The 25,489-nt window shown below is 45.4% G+C and overlaps 1 protein-coding gene across 5 annotated transcripts in view; it reads left to right on the plus strand.

The window, feature by feature from the left end:
- Positions 1-25,489, plus strand: part of ADAR (adenosine deaminase RNA specific) — a 46,395-nt gene that overhangs the window by 10,255 nt on the left and 10,651 nt on the right. For 3 of the 5 annotated variants that reach the window (XM_007976960.3, XM_007976958.3, XM_073008343.1), the window contains exons 2-6: positions 14,725-16,307; positions 18,761-18,944; positions 19,372-19,520; positions 20,079-20,223; positions 20,351-20,541. In XM_007976960.3, coding sequence (XP_007975151.1) covers positions 14,725-16,307; positions 18,761-18,944; positions 19,372-19,520; positions 20,079-20,223; positions 20,351-20,541 — 2,252 coding nt within the window. Of the gene's footprint in view, positions 1-9,227; positions 9,436-14,724; positions 16,308-18,760; positions 18,945-19,371; positions 19,521-20,078; positions 20,224-20,350; positions 20,542-25,489 lie in introns of those variants that run through there. The other 2 variants (XM_007976961.3, XM_007976959.3) reach the window with 2 other exon arrangements.

The following is a 25,489-nucleotide window of genomic DNA, read 5'->3' on the forward strand; positions in this document are numbered from 1 at the left end:
TCATCTGCAAATAATCTATTTTTCTTTTTAATAGTTTATCTCTTATTTTTGTTTTGTAATGTAGAATATGTAAGAATTTCCATATGTGTAAAATATATTAAATATATATAGTAAACATATGTGTTAAATACCATATTTCTCTTAAGACCATTGAGCATAAGGACATGCTATCGATTTAATAACAGATTTGGGGGACACTATATTAAATGTATACTTATACTATAATTCATATTCCAATATCAGAAATGTTAGGATATAAAAAGCAGTGCATCTTAGAATTAAGGAAAATAGCAATGGTAATGGTAGCCTGCCGTTTTGTTTCTCATTTGAGTGGTAGTGTCTAACTGTTCCATTCTACATATGATATTGGCTGTTGGTTTATGATAGATGGTCTTTATTATATTAAGTATCCTCTCATGTCTTCCTGTTTGGAAGAGGTTTCATGTTGGTTTAATCAGCTTAGGAGGGAAAGGTGATCATTAGCGTCAATCACTTTCATGCAGAATCCCACCTCTGCCCACAATGCCTGCCGTCTTTGAACTTTGTTAAAGTTAAGAATCTAGACTCTGGCATCAAAGATTGATATGCTAAGCAGAAGTTTTACTGCCCAGCAGAGAACCGGTTCAGTGCAAAAGTTAGGCTCTGTCTGAGATGTAAGCTTTGGGGGTGGCAATGAGGGATGAGGTAGGTGTTTAAAACTCACAGTCTCTGTCCCATATTAGGGAATCAAAGTCTCCAAAAGCTACTTACTGGCCAGTGTTATCTGGACTAGGCACTGTCTAAGCAACAAGCAGGACAGGATGCTTGCAGGGGCTTTTGATAAGTTCTCTCTCACTGTGTCTATGAGTCAGGATAATAGTGCCCCAGTCATTGTTTTAGTAGAAGTCCAGTCCACTGGCTAGGCAACCATGTTGGGATTCATCACTTTGTAGTTTTTAACTTTTCACTGTACTCCATATTGGGAACTTTAGCCCTCCTCTGAGATACCCATTATCGACTAGAACTCCAGACAAGTGCTGGAGAGGGCAGTGGGCCAGGTCAGGAAGACATAAGCCAGAGTTGAAGTACAACAGTGGAAAGAACAAAGTCTTTAGAGCAGTGCCTCTTAACCTTCGATTTGGGTGCACAGATCTATCTGGGAGTCTGAAAGCTATGGACTGTCTCTTGAGGGAAATGCACATGTTGAGTTTTTCAGTAAATATTTTTGAGCACACTGAAAGCAAAACACTAGTATAACCTTAGCTTCTTGGAACTTGTAGTAAGAGAGACGGACATTTACCAAAAAAACCACATGAAGAAATGTAAAATTACAAATGTAAATATGAGAAGGGGAGCTTGAAAGCATGCAGTGGGAGGGGGTAGGGGTTAGAGCTCAAGCTCTTCCTCCAGAAGTGTGGACTACGCAGAGATCTGAAGGGTAAATCACAGTATAGTGAAAAGGATGGGAAATAATCCAGAGAGAGGGGCAAGTATGTGGCAGGAGGGAGCATGGCAATCTAGAGGGAGGGAAAGAAGGCTCAGGGAGGCTGGGGGACAGAGAGATGGGGCATGGTCCAACAGAAGGGAGAAAGGTGGCAGGGCTAGGCCATGTAAGGCCTTGAAGCCATTGTGTAAAGATGTTTGCCTTTATCTTAAGAGCATTTGGAAGCCATCAAAGTATTTTTTTGTTAATAATGTAAATATTTGATTTGCATAAAAGATTCCTGCAGCATATATGTATCACTGAAATACAATAATGAAATGAATGTGCGTGAACCTAACACCTTCCCCCGAATGAGAACCTTATCTGTATTGCTGAAGCCTCCCTTGTCCCCTCTTGGAACCCATCTCCCTGTGTTCCCCCTCCCCCCTTAATTGCTAGTTTAGAATTTTCTTGAATTCCATGCATAACATGATCAGATTTTGGTTTTCAGAGATCACACAAGCTGTGTCGAGAAGACTGGATAGAAAAGAGGCCAAAGTACATGCGGGGAAACCGGTTAGGAGGTTGTAATCACAAAACACAATCTTACTAAAAGTTTGTCTGCATTTTATTTTATTGCCTTGGAAATTTATTTCTTTCACAGATGATTTATTTTCATCATTTAAAAAATAAATTAATGGTATCTTCCTAGAAAAAAAAATGAAATCAGACAAAACTAAAAGCTCTAATTCTGTTGGACAATAACAAGAAGGCTGTACTGTTTGGTTTAACTAAAAATGTGGCCAGGCATGGTGGCTCACGCCTGTAATTCCAGCACTCTGGGAGGCCAAGGCAGGCAAATCGCTTGAGCCCAGGAGTTCGAGACCAGCCTGGGCAACATAGTGCGGCCCTATTTCTACGAAAAAAATTTTTTTAAATTAGCCAGGCATGGTGGTATGTGCCTGTAGTCCCAGCCACTCAGGAAGCTGAGGCAGGAGGATTGTTTGAGCCCAGGAGTTTGAGATTGCAGTGAGACATGACTGCACCACTGCACTCTGGCCTGGGTGACAGAGACCTTGTCTGTTTAAAAAAAAAAAAAAGGACATCATGGCTGTGTATAAGTACATCTGTGACATCTAATCTGTTTTGGCCTTTTCCCTTTGATGTACCCAAATGCAGAAATTCCTGTCTGGCCTAGCAAAGCCTCTGGCAGCCCTGGACTTGGAGCTCCCTGGTTTGTACTGCCCAGCAAAGATGCTGTAGTAGTTTCCCATGGCTGTCTGCTGTAAAAAATAACCACAAACTAGGTGTTCTAAAACAACAGAAATTTATTCTCTGACAGTGCTAGAGGCCAAAAATCTGAAATCACTATCATTGGGCCATGTTGGCAGGGCTGTGCTTCCTCCAGAGACTGTAGGGGAGAATCCATTCCTTTCCTCTCCCAGCCTCTGGTGGGTGCTGGCATCGATTGTCTTGCGGCCATGTCGCTCTAGTCTTCAAGGCCAGCATGTTCCAATCATTCTCTACTCTGCCTTCACATGGCCCTCTCCTCTGTGTGTGTAGATGGAAATTTTTTTGAACTTGCCAACACTAAAAGAAACACTTCTAAAGACAAGTGGTCACTTGGAAATGGCTCTCTGTCAAATTCCAAGAAAACCAGTTCACTGAAAGTTCTACAGAAGCCCCTCCATCCTACCCCTTTGCCTCCTCAGTTTTCTCCTCAATCTTCTGCTCTGCAGCAGCAGGGAGACAGCAGAGCACATTTCCTCTAAATTCTATTAAGAAGACAGAATAAAAACTGGTCAATTAAGACTAGGGAGATTTAAGAAAAAAGTAAATGCAACATATTGGTTGTTTCGTAAATTGGTTATTCAAGGAATTGACCATTTGGCAAATTGACTTTCCGCAAATTGGCTGTTGGTGAAATCAGCCTATTTCCCTGAGAAACACTGCAGAACTCAGGGCAGTGGCTGCCTTGAGCCTGCCCAGGACAGGACTGTGATTGTCCCCTCCTGTTTTCTACGAGCCATGGAGATGGGGGCATTGCTCTTGCATGAGGCTGGGACTGAGAGCAGCCCCCACAGGCTGGATCTGAATCCTAGGGAAGAAGAAGATGGGAGATCTCCCACTTTTGGTCCCCACTCAGTAGAACCCAAATGTAGGCCAGTAGCTGAATGTCTGTGTTGGCCAGAGCCCGGCCAGAAGTCAGTCAGGTGCTGCATCGAAGACCAATCTAGCATCGGAGAGGCGGCTTAAGGGTATCAGGATATAATGTATAAAACCACAAGTTGTATAGGGTCACCCTGTGGGGTAATTATCAGACTGAATGTACATTTATTGGTTATATATACTTGCAAAAGATTGTACACAGGCCTATTAGTCATTATTGTTAGTATTATTTTACATATGTAATATTACAAATGTTATATCTTTATTATATAATACTTAAGCCTGGCACATATAGATAGTTGATAAATACCACTTTTTTTCTTTGTTACTAGATAACTTACTGGATTGGATAAAGGCACTTAATAGCTCTTAGATACCTCTTTTTCTTCTGGGGGTACCTGAGGTATTTCTTTCTTTTCTTTTCTTTTTTTTTTTTTTGAGACGGAGTTTTGCTCTTGTTACCCAGGCTGGAGTGCAATGGTGCGATCTTGGCTCACCACAACTTCCGCCTCCCAGGTTCAAGTGATTCTTCTGCCTCAGCCTCCCTAGTAGTTGGGATTACAGGCATGTGCCACCACGCCCGGCTAATTTTGTACTTTTAGTAGAGACGGAGTTTCTACATGTTGGTCAGGCTGGTCTCGAACTCCTGACCTCAGTTGATCTGCCCGCCTCAGCCTCCCAAAGCACTGGGATTACAGGCATGAGCCACTGCACCCGGCCACATTTCTTGCTTTCTGGTAACTTCAAAAGCCAGTTGTAGCCGGGAGCAGTGGTTCACGCCTGTAATCCCAGCATTTTGAGAGGCCGAGGCAGGCAGATCACCTGAGGTCAGGAGTTTGCAACCAGCCTGGCCAACATGACAAGACCCCACCTCTACTAAAAACACAAAAATTAGCCAGGCATGATGGCACATGCCTGTAGTCCCAGCTACTTGGGAGGCTGAGGCAGGAGAATCAGTTAAAGCTGGGAGGTAGAGGTTGCGGTGAGCTGAGATCACGCCACTGCATTCCAACCTGGGCAACAAAGCAAGACTCTGTCTCAAAAAAAAAAAAAGAAAGAAAATTAATGTTGATTGTTAGGAGCTGTTTTAGTGGAATAAAAAATTCAATGATAAAGAATTGAGGAGAAACAACAGTAACAAAAAAGGAGGGCAATAAATTTGTGCCTAGCAACTCTGAATTGCTTGCTATGCATTTCCTAAGAGTTATTCTAAAATGATACCCTGGTACTTAAAAATAACTGAGTAATTTATTACTTTCTTTGATAATATGTTGCAGATTGTTTAGGATACATTCACATGCAGTACATTTCTGTCCCAGTATCACTGTATGAGCAAATACTGAAGGAGTTTGCAGACATCTGCTTTACAGTAGACAGGGAGATAGACGTTCCAATTGGATATAGCCCATATGTGTAGTAAAGTCTGGTTATAGGAAATTACAGACTAAAAAAGACTGTTGTAAATATGTATCCCTGCATGCAGTAAGGTTAAACAGAAGATCCACAACAAACCAAATTAATAATTACTAAGCCAGACTAACAGTTACTTATAGTTAAAAAGCAAAAATGTCAGGGATTGGAAAACAAAACCAACTCCGGAACCCTGATAATAGCATGTCCTTTCCTATAAGTGGGGAAGTCTCATCCCCTGAATGCAGTTATGGAGCTAGAGCTTGGCACAGCTATGTGGAAGCCAGACTTCTGAGAATACTGAGTTTCTGAGTGCTTCATTTTTAGACAGTAACACTTAATCATTTAGGTGGTTTTTAATAACTCTAGGTGGTATAGACACATCTGGGGTCATTTCACAGGCCCCTGGGGAGGTGAGCCATTCTTTATAGGAAGAGCTCCTCCCTTGGGAGAGGACTGACCACCCATGTGTTGGCGGTGCCTTTGAGTGTTGGTGGTGCCTTTACGCACAGGGAAACCGCTGAAAGGGTAGGCACGGATGAATGATGAATTAACAATGGGTGATTTTTATTGTGTTTGCTGGTCTGTATTTTCTGAAATAAACCTATTACTTTTGTTTACTTTTTTAAAGACCTTCATCCAACTTGTCAAGTTCCTACAATAGAACAGTTAAAAAAAAAAAAAAAAGACATCACCACCTCTCAACCTTGGGGGAGTTAAAACAATTACTGAGGAGGAGGAGAAAAAACATTTATGAATAAGACTGCAGTTACTTGAGCTGCTAAGATTAAATGACAATAGGAGTTGTTCTTTCAAGGCGTAAACTGACCTTCTGTTGAGGAAAGGTCACTGCTTCGCCACTGTGTCCTATGTTAGATTAAAAGGGATGGGGGGAGCAGTGGTCCAGCTTCCCGCACACAGTAGTTGTGATTAAAGCTTTTCTGGATCATTTCTGAAGAAAGGTTAAAGGCTTTCAGATTGTCTTGCCTGAAGACAAGAAAGCAGAGGTAAGATACAACTCCTGTTACTTAAAGGAAGGGAAAAAAAACATGGGAAAGTGGACTGGAATTGCAACAGCAAGAGTTTGTTGTGGTTCTTGTTTGTTTTTAGCTTTTAAATTTGTGAAATACAGCATATATATATAGAAACGTGAATAAAACATAAATGTATAATTAAATGATTGGAAAGCAAACATATGTAGCCACTACCCAAGTCAAGAGCTAGAACATCACCAGTACCCAAAATATTTCTTCCCAGTCAAAACTCCCACCTTTCTACCTAGAAGTAATTAACCACAATTTTGTCTTTTTTTTTTTTTTTTTTTTTTGGAGACAGATGTCTTGCTCTGTCCCCAGGCTGGAGTGCAGTGGCACGATCTTGGCTCACTGCAACCTCCGACTCCCTGGTTCAAGGGATTCTCCCACCTCAGCCTCTGCAGTAGCTGGGATTACAGGCGCCCGCCACCATGCCCAGCTAATTTTTTGTATTTTTCATAGAGACGGGGTTTCACCATGTTGGCCAGGATAGTCTTGATCTCCTGACCTCGTGATCTGCCCACCTCGGCCTCCCAAAGTGCTGGGATTACAGGTGTGAGCCACCGCGCCTGGTCTCATTTTGTCTTTTATGCAGAGCATACTATAGTTTGGTTTTGCCTGGCTTGGGACTTTCTGTAAGTGGGACCATATAGTATACGTATGACTTTTCCCACTCAGTATCATATTTAGATAATTAGCTACCTTGTTGCATGTGTAGATCTTTCATTTTTGTTGCTGTATCGTATTCCATCATAGGCATATGCCACTATTTATCCATTTTACTTTTGCTGGACATTTGGGTTGTTTCCAGTTTGGGGGCTATTACAGACATTATGAATAATGCAACTATGAACTTCTTGGGGTGTGTAAAGTCAGACCTTTCTAGATAATGGTAAACTGGTTTCCTGTAGTGACTAGGAGCTGCTCTGCATCTTTGCTGCCACTGGTCTGATCAGTTGGCTAATGCTGTCTATTGGTGAATGGACAGTAGCTCTCTGTAGCTATACTGTGCATTTCTCTGATGTGATGGGGTTGAGGACCTTTTCATATGTTTGATATTTTGTTACCTCCTGTGAAGTTGTCTTTCGATTGTTTTGCCCTTGTTATACCTACTGAGTGGTCTGTTATTCAACTCACCAGCCCTCTGAAGGTGAAATAGGGATATAAAATATGCTGCCTGCCCCCGAGGAGATGACTTGACAATTCTAGAGGCAGATATATGAACAGGAAATACATGATAATTGTGATTACTGAGGCATCCATCTTCCCCACCAGACTAGCTAAAGGATGGCACTCTTATTTGTGCCATATCCTGGGTGCTTAACACAGTATCTGCCTCATAATTAGGTGCTTAGTAAAGTTTTGTTAAATGATCGAGTGGGGCATTTTTAGCGGAATGTACAAGTGCCCTATTAGGGATAGGTGCCCAGTAACTCAAGAAGCATGGAGTAAGAAACCACAAACAGCACATGCTCCCCCTCCCCTCTCCCTGCCTGCTGTGGGGAAGGCCTCCCTTGTAGATTTGAAAGGTTGCTTCACTGGAAGCAGTGGAGGAGGCATGCTAGGCCAACGAATAGAATGTGCAAAGGCCCAGAAGGAAGACAGAGCTCAGCCTGCAAGGGAATGTTAATTTGGAGTGACTAACACCGTGAAAGGGCATTAGCTGGAAATACTGCTATAAAGGGACTGTCTTGTAATCTCAGAAGCAGGGGGGTAAAATTAAGATCAAACACAGGGAAAGAACTTTCTCACAGGTGAGGATGGTGTTGAACCCTACAATAATCGTTTCCCAGATACCTTGAACAAAAATCAAGTAGTTAAAGAAGCCTGACTGGCCGGGTGCAGTGGCTCAAGCCTGTAATCCCAGCACTTTGGGAGGCCGAGGCGGGCGGATCACGAAGTCAGGAGATTGAGACCATCCTGGCTAACACGGTGAAACCCCGTCTCTACTAAAAAATACAAAAAATTAGCGGGGGCGTGGCAGCGGGCGCGTGTGGTCCCAGCTACTCAGGAAGCTGAGGCAGGAGAATGGCGTGAACCTGGGAAGCCGAGCTTGCAGTGAGCGGTGATTGCGCCACTGCACTCCAGCCTGGGCGACAGAGCGAGACTCCGAATTAAAAAAAAAAAAAGAAGAAAGAAGAATTCTGACCATGAAGCAAATCTGACTTTTGTCCCTCCAGATAACAAAAGTTATCTTTTTGAAAGTAATGGTGTAATTTGAATGAATGTAGAGAAGCCCCGAAGACTGAGCTTTCCGCCTTCAGATGTGGATTTAGCAGCAGCATGACCTTAGTCAAGCCTCGGTTTCTACACCTGCAAAGTGGGTATAATGCCTACCTTGGAGGGCTGTTGTGAAGATTAAGGGAGATGTAAAGTACTTAACCATTGCCTGGTGGGATAGTTTTTATGACCTAGATCCTAAATTGTTCACTGCTGCTGTTGCTACTCTTGGTACTTTTTACTGGCTGGCATCTGCTTAAGTTTGTAACATAGTAGGAGCATTAACAAGGTCCCACGGTGGGGACCTTCGTCGTTTGAAGAGATCCGCGCTCCCGCCCCCCCCCCCAACCCCGCCACATTGGCGACGCGGCCACCACCGCGCTGGCGCAGCAGGAGGGAGGACAGGGCCTCATGCTGTTTCTGGCCTGAAGTTTTGCGTGCCTTTGTTTTTCTTTTGCTCTATTCGTGTATTCCTGCCTAAGGCCTGTGCGGGGAATTAGGAGCTCAGTACTGGAACGGCAGTTTTGCTAAAGAAGAGTACCAGCCGGGCGAGGGGCTGACGCCTGTAATCCCAACACTTTGGGAGGCCGAGGTGGGCGGATCACTTGAAGCCAGGAGTTCGAGACCACCCTGGCCAAAGTTGTGAAACCCTGTTCCTACTGGGAAAAAAAAAAAAAAAAAATCCGGGAGTGATGGCGCGCGCCTGTAATCCCAGCTACTCGGGAGGCTGAGGCAGAAGAATCGCTTGAATCCGGGAGGCAGAGGTTGCAGGGAGCTGATACTGCGCCACTGCACTCCACCCTGGGCAACAAGAGCGAGACTGCGTCTCAAAAAAAAAAAAACAAAAAAAAGAAAAAATGCCTTCCGTAGTTCTCATGCAAGGGAGGGGTTCGACTTGCAACCGACCTGAAACCAAGCACTGGCGCAAGATTTGCTCAAGCCCCTCCTCTTGGCCAAACTTTCCGGAGGGGAAGGCTTTCCGAGGAAACGAAAGCGAAATTGAACCGGAGCCATCTTGGGCCCGGCGCGCAGACCCGCAGAGTTTCCTGTGCCGACGCTTCGGGCCACTTGCAGTGCGAAGCAGCAGGGGTGTGGGGGCCTCGAGGGGCTGGCGCGGCCCAGCGGTCTGGCCAGGGTCGTGCCGCCGGCGGGTCGGGTCGGGTCGGGCAATGCCTCGCGGGCGCCATGAACCCGCGGCAGGTAAGCCGGGCCGGCCAGGCAGGCCCTGGACCTTCGCCGCCGTCTGGGCTTGTCTTATAACCTCACGGGCTTTGTGTTGGAGTGCGTAGCATGTGCTGTCTTGTGAGTGTGTGTGTGTGTGTGTGTGTGTGTGTCGTCTTGCCAAGCAGCATTGCTGGTTTAGGAATTTGTGCGTCTTGTGAGTGTTAGAGTGTGTGTGGGGTGTGTGTGTGTGTTTGTGTCTGTGTGTGGGTGTGTGTGTGGTCTTGCCAAGCAGCATTGCTGATTTAGGAATTTGTGAATTTGTATCCTGCTTATTAATTCTGCAGAATGGAGCAGTGAGTGAAGAGGGCTTGAGGGAAAATGCGCCCCCGTCTGAGTAGGAAGGCCTGAGCCCATGTCAAGGCAGATACCCCGTCTCCCTTTCTGCTAGGGCCCCTTGGGAACCCCCTACCCCCGCTTTAGCACCATTTGAACAACTTTCGGACTCTGAGCAGCGCACACTATCCTCAGCGTACCCTGTCCACCTCCCGAAGGCCTTCCGGGAGTTAAAAATGGCCCTTCTTAAGCTGTAGGAGAAAGCTTGTTAACCGCTTTATAAATTATAGTTAAAAACTGGAAGAACACAAATGTCCTTCAGCAGGTTAACAGATAAACTGCTGAGCAGTGAGGAGGACCTACTGTTACAGGTAACAACACGGGTGACTCACAAGTGCGTTATGCTAAGCACGAGAGGCCAGACTCAAAAGACTGCATACTATATGAGTCCATTTATATGACATTCTGGAAAAAACACACAGTTATAGGGATGGAAAGTGGATCCGTGGGTGCCAGGGACTGGGTATCACGGAAGAAGTTGATTGTTGAGTGGCATGAAAAAACTTTTTAGGGAAATAGAAATGTTCTGTATCTTGATTGTGGTGGCAATTGTCAAAACTCATAGATTTATACACTTAAAAGGATAAATTTTACTGTATCTAAATTATATACCTCAATTTTGTTAAGATATACATACATACCACTCCTTTGAAAGGATTAGGGATGCCTGCCTTGAAGGAAAAGCATTTCTGCACAGGGATCAGTGTATGACACTGTGGAACCTGTGTGGTAAAGGCAAAGGGGGTGGTGCTTATCTCTTGGTCTGGTAGTGAGACCAGATCAAAGTGAAATTTGGGGAGCAATGAATGTTAAACAACTTGTTATGTAATTTGCACAGAGGCGATGCTGAGAGATTTAGAAATGATCACTATGGGTTGCTTGCTCACTTTCTTGCTCTCTTATTCAGTAGCTTTCCAAATGGCTGTTCTCAGTGGTGGCTTGGTTTTTAGGGGATTTAAGGGGGCAAAAAGAAAAATTAATCTCCGCCTCTCCCTCTAACCCTACTGCCCTAAGATATCCTTTAGCAAATTTATGTATCCTTTCTTTTCTCTATGTTCATTCCAGTGTGCACACACACATTCATGGATTTTCTCTTTTTGTTTAGGGGAAAAAAATTATAATGTACATATTATTCTACAACTTTTTGTTGTTTTATTTAACATATGGTTCCTAAATTATCCCCAGATGAATACAAATAGATATGACACATTTTGAAAAAATAAAATAACTGACCGGGTGCGGTAGCTCATGCCTGTAATGCCAGCACTTTGGGAGGCCAAGGAGGGCGGATCATGAGATCAGGAGATCGAAACCGTCCTGGCCAGCATGGTGAAACCTCGTCTCTACTAAAAATACAAAAATTAGCTGGGTGTGGTGGCACGTGCCTGTAATCCCAGCTAAGGCAGGAGAATCACTTGAACCCGTGAGGCAGAGATTGCAGTGAGCTGAGATCATACTGCACTCCAGCCTGATTGCAGTAAGCCGAGATCATGCCACTGCACTCCAGCCAGAGCGAGACTCCGTCTCAAAAAAAAAAAAAAAAGAAAAAGAAAAATAACTGTGTAAGTACTATTCCATAGAATGAATGTATCATAATTTAACTCTTCTATAGCCAGACATTAAAATATTTTCCAGATTTGGGCCAAGAGTAGCAGTTTAAAAAACATTTAGCTTTTAACTGACTTTAGCCACTTTGAAACACAGTTTTTTTTCCCAAGGTCACTCAAAGAGCTAATAGGAGAACCCCTAAGCTCTGGGAGCCAGCACTCACTGTACACACATTTGCCTCTGTTCCTAGCAATATGGTGGGCGCGAGGGTGCAGCAAGAGGAACAAGGAAGAAGATATGATTGCTTGCATAGTGCATAGCGGCATCTTGTTCATGCAGTCATTAATTCAACAAATGTTTGTTGAGAATCAACTTTGTGCCAAGTGCTAGGGAGGCAGAGATGATTGAAGCATAGTCCTTGATCCCCAGGAGCTCACCGTGGAATCAACTGAAGCCCCTCATCAATACTGTGTTGGGAATGTTGAGAATAGAGAGTTGAGTATAACTTGTAGGACACCTAATGTTAATTACCTTTCAGACACTACAATCTGTGTGTGCCATAAAAAAAAAAAAACCATAACTCTGATACAAGGTAAAGTAAATGGTCTAACAGGTACTGAGTGGGAGAAGCTCAAGGAGAGGAAACCCCAAGGGCTGAAGAAGGTGGGAATCAAGGAGTTTCTTGAAGCAAGTGGCATTTAAGGAGCTCTATAAGGAAAGGGTCAGAGTTGTGATAGGTGGCGGTGGAGGGAGATGTGCCACCTGGATTGGCATGTAGAGGGATAGGAAGATTAGAGGCCGTTGCAGTGGCCCAGTAAGAGGCAATGAGGGGCTGGAACTGAAAGAAGACATGTAAGAGACAGTACAGAGGTGACAGACAAGGTGGGACTTGGCAACTACCTGATTAGATCCAGGAGATGAGGCCAGGAGGCGGGCAGCAAAGATGACTCAGGTTTCCAGCCTCAGTAGGCTAGGAGGAGAGTGATGCCATTAGCAATAAGAACTACAGGAGAAGGAGCTGAGTTTGAGGGGATCTATTAATTTTGTTCAGAATATGTGCTGCTTGAATTATGGCAGGATATTTAAGTGGACAGATTGTCGACATAGTTGGAAATTCAGATCTTAAGCTCCCACACAAGGTAGTGGCTGGACATAGTAGATTTGAGTGTTTTTGCTTCAGAGGGCTAGTTTAGGTTCGGGCAGTGATTAAAGCAACCTAGGAAATAAATTATAAAGGAAGAAGAGGTCCTTAAAACCTTGGAGACTGATTATATAAAGGGTGGAACCGTTAATACAGTAGCTATTTAAAAAATTATAAGGGGTGGGAAAAAGGGACAAAGAAAAAAAAAAAGAAAGCACCTTTGGTGCTGTGTCACCAAACCCTGGGAGGAGAATTTTTTAAAAGAAGAGCGCTCAATCCACAGTGCACTAACGCATGTTTGTTAAACAGAATTGACCACCACACAGCGAAGACCCAACTGAAGTTGAAGAGAAGGAATTTTTATGGGCCCTGTTAGCATAAGTCAGGGGCCTTCTCCAGTACCATTGGGAAGCTTTGGAGAAGAAAAGGGGTACAGTGGGCCTTGGGTGGAGAAGGGAACTGACATGAGATCCAGGAGGGGTGAGGAGGTATGTGAAGTCAGAGTGGGGAAGAATCAGGGTGGCTGAATGGCGGCTTCGCCAGGGTCATGCGAGGAGCAGGTTTCACCAGAGTAAGGAGCGGAAGTTGTAGAAACACAGGGAAGTCACCATCAGAAAAGAGCAGGAGTCAAGAAACAATGGCCCACAGGTACAAACGACCTGTTTTTATAAATAAAACTTCATGGTAAATGAATTGTAAATAAAGGTTTGGCTATTGTGTGAGGCTGTTTTTGCGCTACAGTGGCAGAGCGATCTGGCCCTTTATAGAAAAAGTTTGTCAGCCACTGTAAAAGAGTTGCAGGATTTGAGGTCTTGGTGTGATGGCCTAGGTTACAGTCATAGTGAGATTGAAGGAGTAGCTAGACAAGCCAATTGTGTGGCAGAAAGGTAGAGATGGAGATTACTGGGTTAAGGATCCCTGTAGCCAGGGCACCGTGAGAGTGATTGACAAGAATGCTAAAATCCCCTAAGTGTGTCAGGATGTGGAAGAGTAGAAGGCTAGAGCTATGCAAGAAAGGGTCCCAGCAAGACCTGTGCAGCCTTCAGGAGAGTCTGAGGAGGGGGTGGTGAGTGTGAGCAAATGTTGCCAGAATCCCTCCTCCCAGTCTGCAAGCCTCAGGGAAAGGAAGCAAGTTATTTACTGACACCCCCAGGCTTGTAAGTACTTCTTGGCTCCATCACCCTCCAATGAACAGCCCTGGGGAGAAGACAGTACTGGTTTGCAGGTGGGTGGGTGGGGAAAGGGGTCACAAGTGCTCGGTGTTGTGGTAAATGTGCAGATGAGAACATGGGGTTGCTTATGCCCTGTCCGTCAGGCTTCAGAAGAACATGCGGTGGAAGCAGCTATGGGGAGGTAGCTAGGGAAGGAGGGCTGGTCTGAGGTGGTGAGGAGCAGATGCTGCCAGCTCCACACATCCAGGAGAGCCTGGGTGGTTTGGGCAAAAGTCTCTGGCATCCCTTCTGAGCCTGGGTACCACACTGAAGAGTGAGGACAGTGTGCCATTTTTATCAGGAAACCCTCCAGCTCCCTGAAAACCGAATTCTGATCCTCCCGGGATGGCAGTGGAGAGCCACAGAGATGACTCTCAGGTCCCGTGGCCTTTTCCCACCTGGAGGTTGTTTTCGTTACTGCACTGTTACAGCCTTGGAGGACTGGGGTTCAATTTGATCCAATCAGATTTATTCTTTTGTCGTAGTCATCCAAACGATAGATCTTAGAGACAGGTGGGCGGAGGTGCACTAGCTGTGCGCTAGTGAGCCTGACTCAAGGAGAGGTCATCTCGTCCCTTCCCTAGTCCCGTCTCCCTTGGTTATTTCATGTGATTGTACTGGTTATTTCAGGTTTCTGTTTTTGTTTTCAAAGCAAAATAACATTTATTTGTTGTTTTAATTTTAAAAGGGTAATTGTTTTGACTAGAAAATTTTCTTCTCAACTCCCTTAAATTCCATCAAAGGGAAAAGTAAGTTAGGTTGCTGGAGAGGCTATGCTGAGGCCTCAGAACCTCTGTGCTCCTGGAAGCTCCGCGTGCTTTGCTTCCTGCCCCCCTCTCCGTGTTCCTGTTGGCAGGCCCCTAGGCAGGTTTTAGGAGGTAGGCAAGTCACCCTAGCTGAGTCCATAAGCCCATGGCTCAATTGCCTTCTCAGCCCATGAAGGGCTGTTCCACAGGCAGCAAAGGGAGGGGCCTCCACAGGTTCGCCACTGCAGCCCTAATTCATTTTCTTTTCTGCTGTCTTATTCTGCAGGGGTATTCCCTCAACGGATACTACCCCCATCCATTTCAAGGCTATGAGCACAGAAAGCTCAGATACCAGCAGCCTGGGCCAGGATCTTCCCCCAATAGTTTCCTGCTTAAGCAAATAGAGTTTCTCAAGGGGCAGATCCCAGAAGCGCCGGTGATTAGAAAGCAGACACCATCACTGCCACCTTCCCTCCCAGGACTCCAGCCAAGGTTTCCAGTACTACCTGCCTCTAGTACCAGAGGCAGGCAAGTGGATATCAGAGGTGTCCCCAGGTGCGTGCATCTCGGAAGTCAGGGGCTCCAGAGAGGGTTCCAGCATCCTTCACCACGTGGCAGGATTCTGCCACGGAGAGGTGTTGATTGCCTTTCCTCACATTTCCAGGAACTGAGTATCAACCAAGATCAGGAACAAAGGATCTTAAAGTTCTTGGAAGAGCTTGGGGAAGGGAAGGCCACTACAGCACATGATCTGTCTTGGAAACTGGGGGCTCCAAAGAAAGAAATCAATCGAGTTTTATACTCCCTGGCAAAGAAGGGCAAGCTACAGAAAGAGGCAGGAACACCCCCTTTGTGGAAAATCGCGGTCTCCACTCAGGCTTGGAACCAGCACAGCGGAGTGGTAAGACCAGACGATCATAGCCAAGGAGCCCCAAACTCAGACCCAAATTTGGAACCTGAAGACAGAAACTCCACATCTGTCTCAGAAGATCTTGAGCCTTTTATCACAGTCTCAGCTCAGGCTTGGAACCAGCACAGCGGAGTGGTAAGACCAGACGGTCATAGCCAAGGAGCCCCAAACTCAGAGCCGAGTTTGGAACCTAAAGACAGAAACTCCACATCTGCCTTGGAAGATCCTCTTGAGTTTTTTGACATGGCTGAGATCAAGGAGAAAATCTGCGACTATCTCTTCAATGTGTCTGACTCCTCTGCCCTGAATTTGGCTAAAAATATTGGCCTCACCAAGGCCCGAGATATAAATGCCGTGCTAATTGACATGGAAAGGCAGGGGGATGTCTATAGACAAGGGACAACCCCTCCCATATGGCATTTGACAGACAAGAAGCGAGAGAGGATGCAAATCAAGAGAAATACGAACAGTGTTCCTGAAACCGCTCCAGCTGCAATCCCTGAGACCAAAAGAAACACAGAGTTCCTCACCTGTAATATACCCACATCAAATGCCTCAAATAACATGGTAACCACCGAAAAAGTGGAGAATGGGCAGGAACCTGTCATAAAGTTAGAAAACAGGCAGGAGGCAAGACCAGAACCAGTAAGACTGAAACCACCTGTTCATAACAATGGCCCCTCAAAAGCAGGGTATGTTGACTTTGAAAATGGCCAGTGGGCCACAGATGACATCCCAGATGACTTGAATAGTATCCGCGCAGCACCAGGTGAGTTTCGAGCCATCATGGAGATGCCCTCCTTCTACAGTCATGGCTTGCCACGGTGTTCACCCTACAAGAAACTGACAGAGTGCCAGCTGAAGAACCCCATCAGCGGGCTGTTAGAATATGCCCAGTTCGCTAGTCAAACCTGTGAGTTCAACATGATAGAGCAGAGTGGACCACCCCATGAACCTCGGTAAGAGACCACCCAGGACTGTACCTAGGGTTGGGGTCAGGTGCTCTTGCTCCTGACGCAGTCTTGGCTGGTTTGTGAGCAGTGCCATTTGGTGGCGCCTATCTTTTCCTCCTTCCCTTCTGCCTTTTAGCTAAATCCCCCTTGATTGGCCCTTTCTGCAGATGTTGAGCAGGGAATATAGACCTTGGACCAGCCAGAATCTTGGCTAAACAAGGGGGAGGTTGACTCTGTTGACTGTAATGAAGCTTTTCAGAAATGATTGGTTTTGGCTGTACGTGGTGGCTCATGCCTGTAATCCCAGCACTTTGGGAGGCCAAAGCAGGCACATCACGACGTCAGGAGTTTGAGACCAACCTGGCCAATATGGTGATACCCTGTCTTTACTAAAAATACAAAAATTAGCCAGGCGTGGTGGCACGTGCCTGTAGTCCTAGCTACTCAGGAGTCTGAGATAGGAGAATCACTTGAACCCAGGAGGCAGAGGTAGCAGTGAGCTGAGATTGTTCCACTGCACTCCAACCTGGGCCACAGAGCGAGACTCTGTCTCAAGAAAAAAGAGAAATGATTGGTCTTGAGGGTCAGGGGCAGTGGCTCACGCCGGTAATCCTGGTACTTTGGGAGGACAAGGCAGGTAGATCACGAGGTCAGGAGTTTGAGACCAGCCTGGCCAACATGGTGAAACCCCGTCTCTACTAAAAATATAAAAATTAGTCGGGGGTGGTGGCGCGTGCCTGTAATCCCAGCTACTTGGGAGGCTGAGGCAGGAGAATGCTTGAACCTAGGAGGTGGAAGTTGCAGTGAGCTGAGATGGTGCCACTGCACTCCGGCCTGGGTGACAGAGCGAGACTCCATCCCAGAAAAAAAAAAAATGATTGGTCTCCATGCATCAGCATCATGCCTGCCTCCTAAGGCCGGAGGTAATAAAGACTTAACTCCCTTCTATAGGCCTTCCCGTCCTTCATAAGCTGTTTCTGAGAGAGGTGCAGGAGCAGGTGGGTTGGGGCAGGCTGTATACACAGAGTGGGGGGTGGGTTGTGCTGCTAAGCATCTGTAGGTCCACAGTCCCCCCTCTGCATAGCTGCTGGGGGGAAAGGATGGAGGAGTGCATGCACGGCTGCCTGCCTGCCTATTGAAGGTGGTGGTTCTAATTTTATACACCTCCTCTGCACAGATGGGTGGGCTAGCACTTGCTGCCACTCCTGAGCTGTGAAGTCAGCAATTACCTCACTCAGATAGCTGGTCAGGCCCTACACTGTAGGTCCTAATAGGCCAGTGGACAGATTGAGGAAAACAGGAGCTGCTGAAGAGCATAAAAGAGAGCAAAACCACTGAAGCTGAGTGGCTGCAGCTGTAGCCAAAGAAAGAGCCAGTAGGATGGGGGAGAATTCCACTGACCTTTATGTTTACATAGCCTGATTTCTAGGGGTGTAGATTCCTGGCTAGGGCCCTTATTCCTTGTCTTGACTGTCTTCATGATAACAATTTGGCATTTCAGAAGAGCTGTTAAGAGAAGGGGATGTGTCTGTCCAAAAGCTGGCAAGGCCAGAGCTGGATTGTTTGGGGTAGAGACTGGATGGCCGTCATTCTCTTTTGTCTCCATCCCTCCTCCCTAGAGTTGGAGGAAAGCAGTGGGTTTTGTGGTTAATCATTCTTTGGACTCACACTATAAGAAACATTGGTGCCATGTTCAAATATATCGGAAGACCTAGGAAATAAGAAAGACCTACTTTTCTAAATGAAATCGCAGACTGAGCAAAGAGCTCACCACATTTGAACGCTTGAACAAAGGGGGGCCTAGGCTAAGTCCAGAAGCCTAGAACCAATGCTTTTTTATTTTCTACATAACAAGGGGAAATTCCTTGTTATGTAGAAAATAGCTTGAGACAAATGGAGCTATAGAGTGACTCTTAACAAACTACAGTGATATAGGTCTAGGGACAAAAGCCAGCCACTAATAAGTGGCAAATGCCTGATCCCCCTAGGTAGTGGGGAGTGTGAGACTGGGTTATAAGAAGCCTTCACTATCTTTTAGGACCCTCCCTTGAGGAAGCCAGTCTATCACAGTTGCTTTAGAATGAAGGTCTTTTGGTTGCTCACAAGACTGTAATGGCGATTTTTGGCCCATCAATTTTGTGTGGGGGGAGTTTATGTTAATTCATTGTTAAAAGATAGTGGGTTCCCCCTGAGCTAGTGTCCTATCATCTGTGCCTATGTTTGCTTCACTGAGCTATGGGGAAAGAGTCACTGGCTGCTTTGTTTACAAAAAGAAAGGACAGGCTGAACCTTAAGTAGTAGGAAGGAGTTCCTTGGCCTGTCCTTCATCTCGCCCACAAGTCAAAAGTCCCTTAGCGTAGCAGAAAATTCCAGGTTGATTCCAGGTTGAAGGTCTCTTTGGAGAAGGCAGAAGGAATGACTTAGACTCCTGTTCACACATCTAACCACTTTCCGTCAAGATTTAAATTCCAGGTTGTCATCAATGGCCGAGAGTTTCCCCCAGCTGAAGCTGGAAGCAAGAAAGTGGCCAAGCAGGATGCAGCTATGAAAGCCATGACAATTCTGCTAGAGGAAGCCAAAGCCAAGGACAGTGGAAAATCAGAAGAATCATCCCACTATTCCACAGAAAAAGAATTAGAGAAGGTAGGTGTCCTCCTGCCATCTGGGAGGCTATCAGTTCCCTGTCAGTGTCTGGATTGTAACTGACTCCCCTGAAGTAATGCCAGCCTAAAGAACTGACACTATCTCGGAGTCAGCTTCCCACTGTTCCCTCTACCCTACCTCGCCAGCCCATCTTTCCTCCTCTCATACCCAGCTCCTCTCTCTGCTCCTGTCCCAACATAATTGGATTTACAGAATTTCAGAGTTGAAAGAGACCTGAAAAGTTATTGAGGCCAATCTCCTCTCTTGGAAGATACGGAATGAGAGCCCCAGCAGCTCCTTTAACTTTGGAAAGCCAACCTGTTGACAGTTGGTGGGAAGAAAGTCCCCCATCCCCATCCCCTCTTCTGTGATGGACTAACCAGTGTTTTCTTAGTTTTGTTTTCTTCTTGTCTCTCATTTTCTCTAGACCACAGAGTCCCAGACCCCCACCCCTTCAGCCACATCCTTCTTTTCTGGGAAGAGCCCCGTCACCACACTGCTCGAGTGTATGCACAAATTGGGGAACTCCTGCGAATTCCGTCTCCTGTCCAAAGAAGGCCCTGCCCATGAGCCCAAGTATGTCCCACGTGTCCTCTATCCAGCTGAGGTTTTCTCAAAAAGAAAAAGAGACACATTTTCCTCCTTGCCTCCTCAGGGATGGCAGATTGACCAATTTCTCCTGTTTCAAAATGGGGTAAGGAGGGCTCTGAGGGCCTGGTTGCTACTTGTGAGGCAGAGAATTAGGGATTAGGAATTCAAAGGGAATTCCTGGCCCACTCTATCTTTTCTACAAGCACTGGGGAGGTTCATGGTTTGGAGGTCACTCACTGTTGGTGGGACAGAAAGGTACAGGACCTGAGAAGCTGTCTGCCTGTGGGTTTGTAGACTCACATATTCAAGAGAGGTGTTCCTGGAAGAGGTGAAACTAGGTTGATGCTTAAATGTTGAAAGGGGTCAGCCAGGCTAAGAGACACTGGCTGTTCAAGGCAGAAGTGACTGCATGAGATGTGACTGCACAGAGGTGATGTGTTCAAGGAAATTACCAGTAGTGGAAGATGGCAGCCTGGCAAAGGCTAGATCAGGCTCGTCAATCAAAATCATTTTAATCCTCCTACTTGCTTCATCTCCTATCAGGTTCCAGTACTGTGTTGCAGTGGGAGCCCAAACTTTTCCCAGTGTGAGTGCCCCCAGCAAGAAAGTGGCAAAGCAGATGGCCGCAGAGGAAGCCATGAAGGCCCTGCACGGGGAGGCAACCAACTCCATGACTTCTGATGACCAGGTAGGGCATTTTCCTACACAAAAGATACAGGCCATTTTTAGCAACTGAGTGGTTTGAGATTGCCAGTGACTCCCTCGACATTTCCTGAAGTGTTTACGGCTCCTCTGTTTGACGGATTCTCCTTTAGCCTGAAGGTATGATCTCAGAGTCACTTGATAACTTGGAATCCGTGATGCCCAACAAGGTCAGGAAGATTGGCGAGCTCGTGAGATACTTGAACACCAATCCTGTGGGTGGCCTTTTGGAGTACGCCCGCTCCCATGGCTTTGCTGCTGAATTCAAGTTGGTCGACCAGTCTGGACCTCCTCACGAGCCCAAGTGAGTGTCCTAGTCCTGGCTAATGCATGTGTCACCAGTTGGGGCGGTCTGTAACCCAGGGAAAACAAGGGTGTGCTTTAGCTGTGTAGGACAGAAGGGGCGAGTTGAGGGAAACAAGTCCAGCCCTGTCTCCATGGTCTCTTAGAAGACAATAGACTTGACAAGAGTGAATGTGTTCACTCTTCCAATAAGCATGATCCTTTTTAATTTTTTGACTTTTTAATTTTTAAAGGAATGTATATGTACATTAAAAAATCAGTCAGGCCAGACATGATGTCACACGCCTGTAATCCTAGCACTTTGGGAGGTTGAGGCAGGTAGATTACCTGAGGAGGAGTTTGAGACCAGCCTGACCAATATGGTGAAACCCTGTGTCTACTAAAAATACAAAAATTAGCTGGACGTGATGGCAGGCACCTGTAATTCCAGCTACTCAGGAAGCTGAGACAGGAGAATTGCTTGAACCTGGGAGGTGGAGGTTGCAGTGAGCTGAGATCGCGCCACTGCACTCCAGCCTGGGCGACAGAGTGAGACTCCATCTTGAAGAAAATCATTTAAGCTGATTGAAAAAGTAGTCATTTCAATGAAAAGTCTCCTTTCTGTCTCAGACTTCCAGTTTCTCTCCCCAGACCCATATACTACTATAGTCATGCATTAGCAACTGGGATGCGGTCTGAGAAACATGGTTTTGTTGTTGTGAGAACATCAGAGTGTATTTACATAAACCTAGATGGTATGGGCTCCTACACACGTACAGGCTGTATGGTACGGCCTGTTGCTCCTAGGCTGCAAACCTGTACAGCATGTAACTATAGTGAATACTGTGGGCAGCTGCAACCCACTGGAAAGTATTGGTGTCTCTATCTAAACAGAGAAAAGACAGTAAAAAGACAGCATAAAGGATAAAAAATACTACACCTGTATAGGGCGCCTGCCATGAATGGAGCTTGCGGGACTAGAAGTTGCTGTGGGTGAGTCAGCCAGTGAGTGGAGAGTGAATGTGAGGGTCTAGGACGTGACTGTACACTAGTGTAGGCTTTGTAAACACTTCACTTAGGCTAACTACATTTATTTAAAATAGTTTTCTTTAATAATAAATTAACCTTAGCTTACTGTAATTTTTTTACTTTATAAACTTTTTTATTTTTTGTTTCTTTTGTAATAATACTTAGCTTAAAACACAAACATGTACTGCTATCCAAAAATATTTCCTTTGTTTATATCCTTATCCTATAGTCTTTTTTCTGTTTTTAAATTTCATTTTATTTTTTAACTTTTTAAACTTTTTCCTTAAAAGCTAAGATGAAAATACATTAGCCATTAGCCTAGGCCGACACAGGGTCAGGATCCTCAGTATCACCATTTTCCACCTCCACGTTTGTCCCACTGGAAGGTGTTCAGGGGCAATAACATGCATAGGAGCCGTCATCTCCTATGGTAACAGTGCTTTCTGGAATACCTGCCTGAGGCTTTTTTTAGTTACTTATTTTTCTAAAAGTAGAAGGAGTATACTCTGAAATAATGATAAAAATATAGTAAATACATAAGGAGCGTGCAACCTAGATCCCTTGCATGCACAGTTCACAGTAGAGTTCGCACTCCCTATGAGAATCTCATGCTGCTGCTGATCCGACAGGAGGCGGAGCTCGGACCAGAATGCTTGCTTGCCCGCCACTCACCTCTTGCTGTGTGCCCAGGTTCCTAACGGGTTACAGACCCCTGCACTTGGTGATAAGAATTTTTCAGCTCCATCATAATCTTATGGGACCCCTGTCATATGTGTGATTTGTCATTGAACAAAACATTGTTATGCAGTACATGACTATACCAGTTTCTTGAGTCCTTCTAGAAATTGCTATGCTTAACTAGCACATTTTCCCTTTTGTCTTTTTAAACAGATATATCTTCTGTTTTACATGTTGACTCCTTTACTTACCAGACTCCTTGCATAGCTGCATAATATTTCATTGAATAGAAGCTGACAAATTCAGTTTCTCAGAAAGAAATGTTTAATAGGGACTTAGGAACAGAAATGATGTATTGGGTGGCTGCAAGACGGTGGATCCCTGCACTTATCCTCCAGAAAGTATGCTTCCTATAGAGACTCTTTTGGTTAAACATGCAGCTGGTCACACTTTATACTTTGTTGTGAAACTTATGAGCACTAGCTGGCGGGGAGGCTTGGTAGAAATCTTTGTGTGGAGTTATTTATGCTACCAAACACCTTGGGATGCAGGAGTCAAATATTGGTGGTCATGGTGGTTTTGCATCAAGATGGCATCATTCTTGCCATGCAACAGGCATGTTTTCTTAATCTCTAAGGTCTATCACAAAGTGGAAAAGCAAGGTGTAAAGTGAGGGGAGAGGTGAAGATTGTATATGGCTAGAATATTTTCTTGAAGGATCGAAAAAACTGGCAACTGTGTTTGTTTCTGGGGAAGGAGGGACACTTTAAAACTTATAAAATGCTATCTTGTTACTTTAAAGTTGTCTCTCCTTAATAGGAGTAATGTCAGCCGGGCGTGGTGGCTTACGCCTATAATCCCAGCACTTCGGGAGGCTGAGGTTGGTGGATCATTTGAGGTCAGGAGTTTGAGACCAGCCTGGCCAACATGGTAAAACCCCATCTCTACTAGAAATACAAAAATAGCTGAGCGTGGTGGTACGCGCCTGTAATGCCAGCTACTCCAGAGGCTGAGGCAGGAGAATTACTTGAACCTGGGAGGTGGAAGTTGCAGTGAGCTGAGATTGTGCCACTGCAATCCAGCCTGGGTGACGGAGTGAGACTCCGTCTCAAAAAAAAAAAAATAGAAGTAATGTCATTTCATGTATTCATATTTATGTGTTATTTGCATTTCCTTTTCTGTGAACCACCTGCTCTTGTCCTTTTCCAGTTTTCTTTCAGATTGTTACTCTTTATTGATACGTAAGAACTTTTAACATAATTTTTTAAAGTAGCCCTTTGCCCAACATGACCCAATTTAGAACACACATCTGCCCACGGTTTAAGCCGTCTGGAAAAGGAGAGGCCCAGTCTCTCTCCAGCTGCTCTTCTACTACTTCATATCCTTCACTTTCAATAAGCACCTCCTTATCTTTAAGCACAGGCCTTCACATGATAGGTTCAGTTCATTTCCTCCTTCTCTTCTGTGAAATCTTCTATGAAATCCTTTCTAGGACTTCAAGTCAGCCATTCACTGAGAATGTAAGAACTCACTATGAACTAGATTGAAGATATGAAAAAATGTTGCCCAAGTGCATAGCAGACATATAGCCATAGCTGTATTGAAATGTGCCATCGGGCCGGGCGCGGTGGCTCACGCCTATAATCCCAGCACTTTGGGAGGCCGAGGCGGGTGAATCACAAGGTGAGGAGATCGAGACCATCCTGGCTAATATGGTGAAACCCCGTCTCTACTAAAAAATACAAAACGTTAGCCAGGCGCGGTGGCGGGCGCCTGTAGTCGCAGCTACTCAGGAGGCTGAAGCAGGAGAATGGCATGAACCCGGAAAGTGGAGGTTACAGTGAGCTGAGATTGCACCACTGCATTCCAGCCTGGGTGACAGAGCGAGACTCCATCTCCAAAAAAAAAAGAAGAAAAAGAAATGTGCCATCAGAGGTGAATGCAGAGTGCTGTGGGGACACAGAGGGCACTGCCGCCAGTGTCTGCCAGGGAGTTGAGGAAGGTTGCATAGAGAGGGGAAATGCTAATTGAGTAACTACGTTTCTTAATAACATACTCTCGTTCTTTCTTAATGTGAATTATGCTGGGTCTTCTTTTTTTCCTTTCTCTCTACTCTTGTTGGTGACATTAACTAATTTTTTGACTTTTTTTTTCTTTCTTTCCTTTTTTTGGAGGTGGAGTCTCACTCTGTCGCCCAGGCTGGAGTGCAATGGCGCAATCTCTGCTCACTGCAACCTCTGCCTCCCGGGTTCAAACAATTCTCTTGCCTCAGCCTCCCGAGTAGCTGGGATTACAGGCATCTGCCACCACATCTGACTAACTTTTGTGTTTTTAGTAGAGACAGGGTTTTGGCCCGGCTGGTCTTGAACTCCTGACCTCAGATGATCCGCCCGCCTCGGCCTCCCAAAATGCTGAGATTACAGGCATGAACCACCATGCCAGCGATGACTTTTAATATCTAAATGCTGGAGACCACTCAGAGCTCCAGATTCCTCCATCTAGTTGCTTACTTGTCACTTCTCTTTGGATGAACATCCCGAATCTTACATGTCCAAAGCAGAACTCTTGGGTTTTGCCCCCTTCACTTCATTTCCCTCCAGTCTTTCCCAGCTCAGTAAGTGATACCACTGTCTGCCCAGTGGCTCCAGTCAGAAACCTGAGGATCATCTTTTCCTCTATCTCCTTTACCTCCTTTGTCAACTCATCCTTAAGTCCTATTAGTTATACTTAGAATTTCTATCCCATATCCCTTCCTGTTCTTTCCACCTCCAGTGTCGGCACTCTAATCCAAGCCACTATCTCATCTAGACTGTCAAAATAGCCTCCTAACTGATCTTTCTACTTTATTTACTCAACACTTATTTATGGAGTATCTTCTTTATTTTTTTTTTTTTAGAACAGGAGCCAAACATTAACCAATAGTCACCTAAAAAAATGTAAGATCTCATATTTGATAAGTATTCCAAAGGGCTCGAGTTGCAGTGAGAATCAGTTATAGCACAATTTGACTTAGTAAGCAGAGGGGGAAGGGCTGCTCCAAGAAGTACTGCCTGAGCTGGGACTTTAAGGATGATGAAGAGAGAGACCAAGGGTTCTAGGTGAAGGACACTGTTAAATCCTGTGGTGGAAGAAGAGCAGAGCTGGCAAAGGGGCTGAGAGGAGGCCCTTATGGGTGAAGCAGAGAGCACAAGGGAAGGCTGGCACTAGAGGATGTTAGAGAGGTAATCAGGGTGGCCCACCAGGGCCTGCCTTGTTTAGTCACG

The sequence above is a fragment of the Chlorocebus sabaeus genome, chromosome 20, assembly GCF_047675955.1.
Source record: "Chlorocebus sabaeus isolate Y175 chromosome 20, mChlSab1.0.hap1, whole genome shotgun sequence".
In the NCBI taxonomy this organism is placed as follows: domain Eukaryota; kingdom Metazoa; phylum Chordata; class Mammalia; order Primates; family Cercopithecidae; genus Chlorocebus; species Chlorocebus sabaeus.